Source organism: Canis lupus, chromosome 9 (assembly GCF_011100685.1).
Source record: "Canis lupus familiaris isolate Mischka breed German Shepherd chromosome 9, alternate assembly UU_Cfam_GSD_1.0, whole genome shotgun sequence".
In the NCBI taxonomy this organism is placed as follows: Eukaryota; Metazoa; Chordata; class Mammalia; order Carnivora; family Canidae; genus Canis; species Canis lupus.
The window spans coordinates 43,172,741-43,184,473 of NC_049230.1; the positions used below are offsets into that span (position 1 = coordinate 43,172,741).

General features: G+C 47.9%; 1 protein-coding gene across 6 annotated transcripts in view; it reads left to right on the forward strand.

Annotated features, from left to right (window-relative positions):
• The window catches only part of PIPOX (pipecolic acid and sarcosine oxidase), a 96,370-nt gene extending 84,991 nt beyond the window's left edge, over window positions 1–11,379 (forward strand). For 4 of the 6 annotated variants that reach the window (XM_038548304.1, XM_038548303.1, XM_038548302.1 and 1 more), the window contains 7 exons: window positions 1,036–1,184; window positions 8,358–8,571; window positions 8,812–8,994; window positions 9,537–9,689; window positions 10,079–10,237; window positions 10,838–10,913; window positions 11,177–11,379. In XM_038548304.1, the coding sequence (XP_038404232.1) occupies window positions 1,120–1,184; window positions 8,358–8,571; window positions 8,812–8,994; window positions 9,537–9,689; window positions 10,079–10,237; window positions 10,838–10,913; window positions 11,177–11,307 (981 nt within the window). In that variant the 5' untranslated portion in view covers window positions 1,036–1,119 and the 3' untranslated portion in view covers window positions 11,308–11,379. The remainder of the gene's footprint in view (window positions 1–1,035; window positions 1,185–8,357; window positions 8,572–8,811; window positions 8,995–9,536; window positions 9,690–10,078; window positions 10,238–10,837; window positions 10,914–11,176) is intronic. The other 2 variants (XM_038548300.1, XM_038548301.1) reach the window with 2 other exon arrangements.
• The last annotated feature ends 354 nt before the right edge of the window (window positions 11,380–11,733 follow it).

An 11,733-nucleotide genomic window follows, 5' to 3' on the forward strand; every position in this document is an offset into this window, starting at 1 on the left:
CTGCTTGTGCTCTCTTGCTCTCTCTCTCTCTCTCTCTGTCAAATAAGTAAATAAAATCTTAAAAAAAAAAAGGGGGTAGAGAAGATGTGGTGTATATATACAATGGAATATTACTCAGCCATTAAAAATGAAATCTTGCCATTGACAATAATGGGGATGCCTTGCTAAGTGTGATAAATCAGTCAGTGAAAGATAAATACCATGTAATTTCACTCATATGTGGAATTTAAGAAACAAAACAGAAGAATATATGGGAAAGGGCTAAAAAGATGGAGTCAAACCCTAAGAGACTCTTAAAGATAGAGATCAAACAGAGTTGATGGAGGGAGGTGAGTGGGAGATGGGCTAAATGGGGGATGGGGATTGAGGGCACTTGTGATGAGCACTGGGTATTGTATGTGATGACTCACTAAGTTCTCCTGAAACTAATGTTACACTATATGCTAACTAGTGACTTGAACTTGAATTTAAATAAAAATTTGAAAAAAAATGAAGGGGGCTAGATGGGAATGATCTCAAAGGTGCTTTCTAATTATGCTTCTCTATGAGACTATGAGTTAAGTGGGCTGGGCTTGCAGCAAGATGACCAAAGACTAACTAACAAAGGGACTTTGGGGTGTGAGGTAATGTTACCAAACAGGAAGCAGAGTTTTTTTTTTTTTAAGATTTTCTTTATTTATTCATGAGAGACACACAGAGAGAGAGAGGCAGAAACAAAGGGAGAAGGAGAAGCAGGCTCCATGCAGGGAGCCTGATGTGGGACTCGATCCCAGGACCCCAGGATCACACCCTGGGCCTAAGGCAGGTGCTAACCCACTGAGCCATCCAGGCATCCCAGGAAGCAGAGTTAGTACTCCTAAAGAACTTCTATGCTGGTAGCCAAATCAGTAACTTGACCATAAAGGGAGAACTATGAAAATATTTGAAGAGGAAATGCTCCTGATTGACAACACATGCTGAGCAATTTCCTAAGGGGTGGAAGAGACAGCACAAGGGGTAACAGCTTCAGTTGTCTCTCTTGTTTTCTGTTTCCAGTTTTTTCTACCACACTCCCGAGGAAGCTCGCATGGGCAGAGCCGGATAATCCGAAGGGCATACCTTGAAGATTTTTATACCCAGATGATGGATGAGTGCTACCAGATATGGGCCCAGCTGGAGCACGAGGCTGAAACTCAATTACACAGGTTGGTGGATGGGGGAATTCCTTGAAATGTGGGGCCCAGTGCCTGGAGGTGCTTTGAGTATGTGAGGGTACAGTGCAGTGAACATGTGAAATGCTGTGGAGGGACACAGGGCCTAGGGAAGTGCCAGACACATAGGAGCATTCTGCTCCCTGTTAGGATTGCCCCATAGGTCAGCTGGCTCCTGTCACACTCTGAGTTCTAGGACTGGGTTCAGAGCACATGTCCAAGGCCAGCAGAGGGTATATTGTGAAGACTGCTGAAAAGACACGGAGCTGATACCCAGAGCTGGTTCTTTATATTCATACTAATATCAAAACTTTTCACACTGGGTCCTCTCTCCCAGGAGCCACCCCTATAAATCCATTCATTCTCTCTGAATTCCTCTTTCTATAGGTCTCCTCTGTAGGCCTTATTGCTCACTGGGGATCTCTGCTGTCCCCATGGCTCTCTAACCTTTAAAGCTCCTCTGTACCCCCTCACCTCCATTGACCTTTCAAACAGTCATGGGGAAGAAGGCAGACAAGCCATGGTGCATAGAGAACTTTAATCACCCACCACACGTCCCTTCCCACCTTCTCTGTGGCTCTTAACTGAACTCTACAAAACCACGACTCTATCCTACAGGGTGGCAGTTATTTTAATGGCCGAGAACCAAGAGGTTACTGTTCTGTTGCAAAAACACCATTAACTTAAGAACAAAGTGAAATCCATTATGCAAATACAGCTAGGACAGCTAATTACAGATTTATTCCAGAGGTAGCTAATGCACACAGCACCCAAATAAAGGAGCATGTCTTGCTGAGGGGTGGCCTGGCAAAGGGACCCTTCTCTGTCAGCCATCTGTGAATACTGCTGAGTATCTGGTACTAAGAGAAGTGCTGAGGCCTTGGAGGGCACACTTCTTCCCAGCAGATAAGGAGGTAACTAAGAGATGTTAGGAGAGTGTCTGGAATCTTTCAGAAAGGACATGATTCTGAGACAGGCTTGAACTTGACTTTGTGTCTACCTCTTACTGGCTGTATAACACTGGAAAAGTTTTTGTACCTCTCTGTGTCTCATTTTTTCCTCACAGGGCTTTGTGGGGGATTAAAGGAGACTTTTTTTTTTTTTTTTATAAATTTTTATTTTTTTTATTTATTTATGATAGTCACAGAGAGAGAGAGAGAGAGGCAGAGACACAGGCAGAGGGAGAAGCAGGCTCCATGCACCGGGAGCCTGATGTGGGATCCGATCCCGGGTCTCCAGGATCGCGCCCTGGGCCAAAGGCAGGCGCCAAACCGCTGCGCCACCCAGGGATCCCACTTTTTTTTTTTTTTAAAGAGAGGAAGAGGGACAGAAAGACAGAGAATCTTAAACAGACTCCATGCCCAGTGTGGAGCCTGATGTGGGATTCAATCTCATGGCCCTGACCTGAGCTGAAATCAAGAGTCAGATGCTTAACTGACTGAGCCACCCTAGGTGCCCCTTAAATAAGACTCTCATGAAATACTTGGTATAGTACATAGCATCTTTGGATAAGTGGCAGTTCCTTCTACCCATTTGGGTCAGCTGTATCCTATCTCTGTTGCATAGGGAAGAAGAAGGGCAAGAGGAGACAGGTGGGAGGTAGCAGCCATGGACATCAAGGAGAATGGCTGCTGGAGCAAGGGAAAGGAACCCTTGGATAGGAGATTCTCATAATCTCACAGTCCTCATGGCAGGAGGATAGGAATTTGGAAAGGCCTTGGGACCAGGCAGGCCTGGCTCTACATGTCAGCTCTGACACATTTAGCTGTGTGGTCTGGAGCAAGCTGTTTAACCTCTGGGAGACTCAGTTTTCTTACCTATAAAGTAGGGCAATTTCAGGGGTCTGTTGTGAGGATGAGTATGTGAAGGGTTTGGAGTGGTGGTACCTGACAAGTCCATCATCATCACCATCATCACCATCATCATGTTATTTAGTGCTCATGATAAGAAACTTAGGCTGCTTTAAAAGTACCCAATATATGCTAATGCATTGAATCCACCCCACAACCTTATGAGAGGGTTGCTGAGTAGTCAGGCTCTTAACCTATTAGTGCAGATTGCGAGATCACTACACTTTTAGTCTAGAATAGGGCTTGGTGAACTTTTTCCAGAATTGGCCACATAGTATTTTCGACTTTGCAGGCCATATGGTCTCTGTTGTAACTATTCAACTCTGCCAATTACTCAACTCTGCCATTGTAGTGTGAAAGCAGCCACAGATGATATGTAAATAAATGAGCGTGGCTGTATGCCAATAAAACTTTATTCATGGATGCTGACATTTCATGCACTTTTCATGTCCTGAAATATTCTTTTGTTCTTTATCAACTATTTAAAAATGTAAAAATCATCTTGGCTTGTATGACAGACAAAAATAGGTGGTAGATCTGATCTGATTCTTGGGTCATAGTTTGCTGGCCCCCGGCTTAGAAGATACCACAGAGTGGTGACCTTGTCCATCCCCTCTGTCCAAACAAATTCATGCCTAAATCATCTCGGGTCGAAAGACTGCTAATATATATTTAAAGACAGGAAGATATCATAGTCCCTCTTAAAAGACAATTCCAAGGGCAGCCTGGGTGGCTCAGCGGTTTAGCGCCGCCTTCAGCCCAGGATGTGATCCTGGAGACCCGGGATCGAGTACCACGACAGGCTCCCTGCATGGAGCCTGCTTCTCTTCTCCTTCTGCCTATGTCTCTGCCTCTCTCTCTCAATCTGTGTCTCTCATGAATAAATAAATAATTTTAAAAATAAAGAAAATAAATTTTAAAAAATAAAAGACCATTCCGATGCTTTAATCCCCACTTATGAAAAATGAATAGTGGAGTGAATGTGCTTTGGAAAGCCTTTCAAGTTCTACAGAGTGCTAGGTGTTGCCATTATTATTATTATTAATTATTATTATTATTATCATAATCATTACCCAGTTCTTTCTTGTGGCTAATCTGATTCACTCGAGCACACTATTTGATTCTTTTACTTAGGGATACAGAATAGATACTTCCCATTGCCATTCTTTTTGCTTTGGCTCTTAATTCTGATTTTCTACATGCGTTATCATCTTTGTGGTTCTCCTAGGTTCTTCTGGGTTCTCCTAGGTTCTTCTGGGAGAACCAGCGCAACATCATCATGTAACTGATAGATCCGAATGTATGTACTTAATGCTATTCGATGGTGATAAAAAAACAACAAAAAAACAACAACCAAACAAACATCTTCAGGAGTTGGTAGTGAAGGTGGTTGTCCAATTCTTTTCCTCCTGTTCCGCTTCTTCCTGTGACAGTGGCATACTAAACATGGGTGGGCTCCGGATATTTGCATACATTCTGGGTACAGACAATGACACGTGTCAGATCACAAGGTCTGAATCTTTTGTGATGCATACAGCTGGGATGCTGATACCACCAGCAAATCCCAGCTCTGTGGCTCACCTCTTGCTTGTCCCCCCTTCTCCCTTTGAGTCCTAATATCTAGCTCCTGACCCAGGCTGCCCCTGCTTAGCTGACAATATCAGACAAGATCACAGCCGTAGGCAGTACAGCTGCTGGCAGAACCTGGTGGCCCCCTCTGCAGCTGCTGCTTCCTGTGTCTCTGTGAAGTGTCTGGCTTGTCAGCCACATCCCCTCCCTGGAGCAGTCTTTGTTAACCAATTCCACCTCGGCCCACTGAGCGGAAGATGAAAGCCAAGAGCTCCTCCAAAACCAACAAAGACAGCGGCCATGGCTGAGTCCCTTCCCCAAGGTGCTCCACTGGCACTTTTCACCCTGGGAAGGGGAAGAGGGAGCCCGGGCTGGCAGGTGGCTGACCAAGGAGGGCTATCTGTCCCTCCCAGTTCCTCCCTGCTCCATCGGGCCGGTGGCCTCCTGTCCTGCTTTAGTAACAGATGGAAGGCCCTGATCACCAGCTCCTTACATCAGGTCTGAGGCTTTAGTTGGCTAGAGGAGTCAACAAGGCCCTCAGGAGGATTCTTCGATTACCTCTTCCTGGTGCTGGAGCCAACTCGGGTTGGGGGGAAGTCACAGTTCCTACCCCATGCTCTGCACTCAGCTGGTCGTATGCTGGGAGCTGGGAGCTGGGAGCTGGGAGCCACACTTTCCAGGGTCCCCTGACAATCCAGCCTCACTTTAAGATGCTTTCTTTCTAGGCCAGCCCTGAGCCGGCATTTCCTGGACATTTTTTTTTTCTCCCTTGCGATGGCCTTGTCTCTTCTCATTCCTCTCCTCTCCAAACTTTGTCACTAGGGTCTGAGCAGGAAAAGAGCAGAGGGAGGCCCAGAGCACAGGGGTGAGAAATTGATGCAGAACGAGTGGTCTGTTTATTGGGATCTAGGAAAAGCCATTAAGAAAATAAGCACTTAAATGATTTTCAATCTGCCCATGGAAGTCATCTATCTTCATCCTGGGTGGAAAAGGCCCATTTTCTGATCCCGGTTTTGACTGACTGATTTCCAATTCTGTAAGCATTTCCCACAGGAGCCTCTCACCTATCTCCCATAATGACAGACCTTTGCATTTGCAGGCAGTGTTTTACATTTATTTCCGATTTGCTCATAATGGTCAAAAATCTCTCTCCAATCGGAGGCATTTCTCCAGCAGTGCACGGTTTCCCTCAGGCCAAATAGCTCAGCTGTGATCCACGGAAAATGAGAATTTCCCAAACGCATCTTCGGACGAGGGGAGGGTCCACCATCACAAATTCAGATGGAAAATTTCCCACTGTTAGATCAATATCTGGGCTAAGAAATAAATGCCACAGGGGCAGAGAGCTGGAGCAAAATGATTACAATTGGCACAATTACATTCACCGGCAGAATCAGCTCACTGATTGCTCCTAGGGATGGGAGCTCCCGCTTCATCCACCACGGGATGGCTTGGGAATTAGAATATCACTCAGCATTTCATAATTTGACAGATTTGCCTGTTGTCTTGGCATGGGTTTTGTTTTCCCCATACAGTACATTCCTGTAAGAAGAGTTCTTACTTCAAGGAAGGAAGGGAGAAAGGGTGGAAAGGAAGTAGCTAAATCTCAGGGTGTATGGGACACTGCGGTTGGGATACAGCAGGCAGGGGTTGGAAAATGCTGCTTTGCAATTGCTGAGCCAGGGGTCTGACATTATAACCGCTGAGGTGAGAGGTAAGCCAGGTCTTTCCCAGAATTGTACCCAGCCCACATCGGCAAACGAGGGCTCTAGGACATATACTTGCATGACTTCTTAATTATCCTCTTGACCAAGAAGTCTATTGGGCAAGTTTTCATTACCTGAGAACCAAACGAAGCCCTTTTTGGGGCCACGGGAAAGGGGCCCTGCTGGCTAATGGGGATGCTACAGCATCCTTCCTCTGCTAAGCTTTGAGGAGGCGGAGGCGCTCATCCTCGCTCACCAGTGCTGAATGCTGGGTAGGCGGGGGCCATGGCAAATGGATTGGGCATGCTTCGCAGCTCTGTGTACTGACACCGGCCCTGGGGCCTGCTGTGTCCCTACCCCCTCCCAATCTTCTCTTTAATCCCCCCAACCAGATAATGTGGGATTTGGAAGCATGTAATATCCATGAGACTCCATTATAGGCTATTACGAGCTTTATACACAGTACCTGGGGGATGTACCAGGCTGGTGCTGGTCACTGCAGCTGCTGAAAGGGAGAGGGACTGTAGCAATGGTCCCAGGGCCAAAGTGACCCTTCCATTGTTTAGATCCATTCCCATCAAAAGGGAGCTCTGATGTCTTGTGACAGAGAGACGGAAAGTATTAAAGAGAAACAACTTTTACTCCCCTGGAGAGTAAGAAGCATAAAGGGAAGTATAGGGAGAAATAGAACCACAGAATCACTGAATTAATTGCCGGAACCCCAAGAAACCATCTATTGGTGTTTCTGTGTGAGGGTGCTCTCAGCATTTGGGTGGGATCTTCTGGAGCATTGCAGGTTCAGCATCCCCGGGCCCTGCCCACTAAACACGAGAGGGGCAACCCCCAGGCATTGTGGCAACTAAAAAAAAAAATGGCCCATGCCATGTCCATAAGCCCCGGGGTCGGGGCGATACCACCCTGGTGTGGCACCACCAATATATTGTCCAGCAGGCTTGCATTACAGAGGAATCTGGGGTCTGGAGTGGTGTGCAACCAGGGCAAGGTCACAAAGGGTCTGCCAGGACTGGACCCAGAGCCAGGTCTCCCCATTTAGGATCCTTTCCATAAAATGGGCAGCCTCTGAGGAGGAACCAGAGAGATGCACAGCAAGGGACAAAACATTATATGTGAAGAAAAGGAACAAAGGAAAAGAAACAGCAGGGCCATAGAGTAGGAAGGGAGAGGATAAAGAATGGAGATCAGGATAGTGAAGGGGTCAGGGGATGGAGGAAGAGGAAGAGACACTTACCACTTTCTAGATGTGGGAATAAGAGGATTTCTGATAACTGCCCTCAAGGCGGGGATGGATCCCAAGAGGAGAGAGGGACAAGTAAACCAATAGTGAGAGCCAAGGGCAGACTTAGGAATGGGCTGGCAGCCAGCTTAGTAATACTGAGTGTGACCCTGATGACAGTACTGAGATGACTTTACAGTTTTTTTTAACCTTTTTTTTTTTAAGATTTATTTATTTATCTGAGACAGAGAGAATGCATGTGGGCATTGGAGCCCCAGTTGGGCTCGATCAGGACCCATGAGATCATGACCTGGCCTAAACCAACAGTTAGACACCCAACCGACTGAGCCATCCAGGCACCCTAATTTTTTTTTTAAATCTTTTTAAGTAGGCTCTATGCCCACCCAGTGTGGGGCTTGAACTCATGACCCTGAGATCAAGAGTCACATGCTCTACTGACTCAGCCAGCCAGGCGCCCCTGACTTGATCAGTGTTTTTTTTTTTTTAAGATTTTATTTATTTATTCATGAGAGACACACACACACACAGAGAGAGAGGCAGAGATACAGGCAGAAGGAGAAGCAGGCTCCATGCTGGAAGACCAACGCGGGACTCGATCCCTGGTCTCCAGGATCACACCCTGGGCTGCAGGGGGCGCTGCCCTTGATCAGTTTTTTGAACATGAGGCTGGGACCCTCCTTCTCTCCTTGATGGGATCTTTGCTGAAGAATGAGAGAGAATGGCCCAGGGCCCTGACTCATACCATCATCCATGTGCCTTTCTTTTCTTGCTTTTTCTTTTTTTACAGGCAGACTGGGCTACTGATGCTGGGAATGAAGGAGAATTCAGAATTAAAAACAATCCAGGCTACTTTGTCTAGACACAGGGTGGAACATCAGTATTTTTCAGCTGAGGAACTGAAGCAACGTTTCCCCAATGTTCAGTTGGCCAGGGGAGAAGTGGGGCTCTTGGAAAAGTCTGGAGGAGTTCTCTATGCAGACAGGGCCCTCAGAGCCCTCCAGGTAGTATGCATAGCCCTTGGGGACAATGCAGCTTCTGTTGTGGTTCCAATATGCTGTCCCCAGCCTCCCTGGCTGGAAGGGAGCCATTGCCCTGCTGGCTTTATTCTTGATCTCGTTGATATGGGACGGGAGGTCTGGAGTCTGTGCTCTCTTTTCTGCCCTAAGTGAAAGACTCTGTTCACCAGGGTGAACCGTATAGCTATATAACTAATTTGCTCTTCCCTGCCATTGCCCTTCCAGGATGCAATTCGACGTCTTGGAGGCCAAGTCCATGATGGAGAGAAGGTGATGGAGATAAAACCAGGGCTGCCAGTCATTGTGAAAAGTACCTCCAGGAGCTACCAAGCCAAGAGCTTGATCATCACAGTAGGTCCTTGGACCAACCGGCTCCTCCGTCCCCTGGGGATCGAGCTGCCTCTCCAGGTCAGGCGGGCTGAAAGCCTCAGAGTTGATGTTTAAGAGAAGAAACCTGGGAGTCAGATGGACTTGAGTTTGAGTCTCAGATCTGCCACTTGCTAGTGGACGAACTTGGGCAAATGAGTTCACTTCATGAGCCTCAGTTTTATAACATGTAAAATGGGGACAGGGCTGTTGGAGTATTAAATTATATAATAAACATAAAGCCCTCAGGAACTGGCTTGGTTGGTAGTAATGCCTCACATCTGAGGCCTTATTAACTGCTGGAGAGAGAGAGAGAGAGAGAGAGAGAGAGAGAGGGAAGTAGGCCTGGGTGCAGTATGGGAGACTAAGACTGAGGGAAGAGACAGAGATGCAGAAATTTTTGTGCCTCGTATCAAAATAGAACAGATTGATGATGAGAGAATTGGGTGAAACAAGGATGGACAAGTTAAGGGGGGGATCCAGGCTTGTATTTAAGAGCTACAGGACCTCTGGAGAGGCTGTTCTTGCTGTCTGTAGTTTCCTGGCTTTCCCCCTTCATCTCTCACTTCTCTTCCTCCTTTAAGACTCTGCGGATCAATGTGTGTTACTGGCCAGAGAAGGTTCCTGGAAGCTATGGCGTGTCCCAGGCCTTTCCCTGCTTCCTGGTCCTGGACCTCAGCCTGACTCCCCACCACATCTATGGGCTGCCCTCCGGAGAGTATCCTGGGTTGATGAAGGTGAACAGAAAGGCCCAGAGAGGGTTGGTAGGGCACCCCTCCCTTGCAGATTTGGGGCAATGCTCTAACTTCCCTTTCAACAGATTCCCCAGATCCCCCCAGGGAGCAGCAGGAGCAGGAGAATACTTCTCTATTCACCATTTGCAATGCATGACCCCCAGCTGTCCCAAGCCCCCCTCCCCAAAGGGAGCCCTTCCTTTGCAAACATGGGGCTAGTGGGGGGAGGAACAGTTAAGGCAACCTCATGTGGCAGCAAACAGCATCTGTCAGGGCCAGGGAGAGGTTGTGATGATGGATGGGGGCACTCTGCGTCTGAGCCTGCCCCCTGGGCTGGGTGGGTGTGCAGGAGGGCCGGCCTCGCAGCTCACACTGCTCTGATTGGGAGCTAGGTCTGCTATCACCACGGCAACAATGCAGATCCTGAGGAGCGGGACTGCCCGGAAGCCTTCTCAGACATCCAAGACGTCCAGATCCTGAGCCGCTTCATCAGAGATCACTTACCCGACCTAGAGCCCAAGCCTGCCATTCTGGAGCACTGCCTGTACACGGTAAGGGTGTGGGCAGCCGGGCCAGGCCTGGCCCTCTCGCAGCCCCAGAGAACAGGGGAAGGACACAGAGAGACCTTGCACTGCTCCAGCTGGCTTCTCTTTGACCCCTGACCCGGTATGTGACTTGAAACAAATGAGCTTATTCCTGTGGGCTGGTCCACCTCTACTGGAGAGGGCCCGGTTGGAGGTTATTCATATTCCTTTTCATTAGCAAACTAGGTTTCTGCCTGGCAGCCCCTCACTATGTTTCCCAGAAGAGCTCTAAAAGATTTTTTGGCAAGATGTTCTCGTTGAACAGGCCTTAGGGACAAAGAGACGAGACAGATGTCACCAGGGCCTGAGGCATCTTGGCTAAAGTCAGTTTACACGCATTAACTGAGCACCTACTGTGTTCATAGCGTTGTATGAGAAGAGAGGGCAGATGGACAAATGAGAAAGACTGTCATACCCGGAGGGGGCGCTGGCATGCAGAAAGCATTCCTGTGCCCCATTCCCATTCTTTCTGGAAAGCAATCCAGCCTAGTCCCCTCCCATTGGAGCCTGCAGTTCTTCCTCCTCCTTCTGTTCTCAAAGGACGCAAGTGTGATTGTTTCTTTCTAGAACACCCCCGATGGGCACTGCATTCTTGATCGACACCCAAAGTATGACAACATTGTCATTGGTGCTGGATTCTCTGGTGAGCCTGAGGAGGGAAAGATGTGCCTTAAAGCCGACCTTTCTCAGTGCCAGGCAAAATGGTGTTTCTAGGCTCGCAGCTGGCCAGAGCTTAGACTTGAGTGTATGAAGGGGCTGGGCAGGCAAATAGAGAAGAGGTACTTCTGGTGGGAGGCAACCTCCAGCTTTGGGATGTTAGCTCTATTTGGGGACAGGGTAGTGGATATTCAGGGACCCCAGCTGCTTTCCCTGAGGATCCTTGACAGCCTGCTTTCCTTTCCCTAGGACATGGATTCAAGCTCGCCCCTGTTGTGGGCAAGATCCTGTGTGAATTAAGTATGAAATTAACCCCATCCTATGACCTGACGCCTTTTCGAATGAGCCGCTTCCCTGGCCTGGGCAAAGCCCACCTTTGACCCCTGGCCAGCAGCTTCCCTTGTGCATATGTATAGGAGCTGGGAATAAAGCCCTCTGGCTACTAAATGTCATCCTGTTCTCCTGCCTCTCTTGAGTCCCCAGTCAATACCAGATGATTGAATCCACTTTCTTTTCCCTGGCCAGCTCCCCAGTCCCACTATGTTTTTGCTTCCAGAAGGTCAACCAGATATTCTAAATCACCAAGTAGCAAGGACCTTTGAGATGGATGTCTCAATAAGGAGGATGCATAAGGACTGGCTCAGGGGATCCAAGCAGTTGTTAAAAAATTCTCTTTGCTGAGACATTTCATAAACTTGGGGTGGAATTGACTAGAGCTGCCCAGGGGAGGGTAAACAAGATGATTTGTAGATCACGACTTACAGGAACTTGGAGTTCCTTTTCCTAAAACATGAGCCATCCTCCAT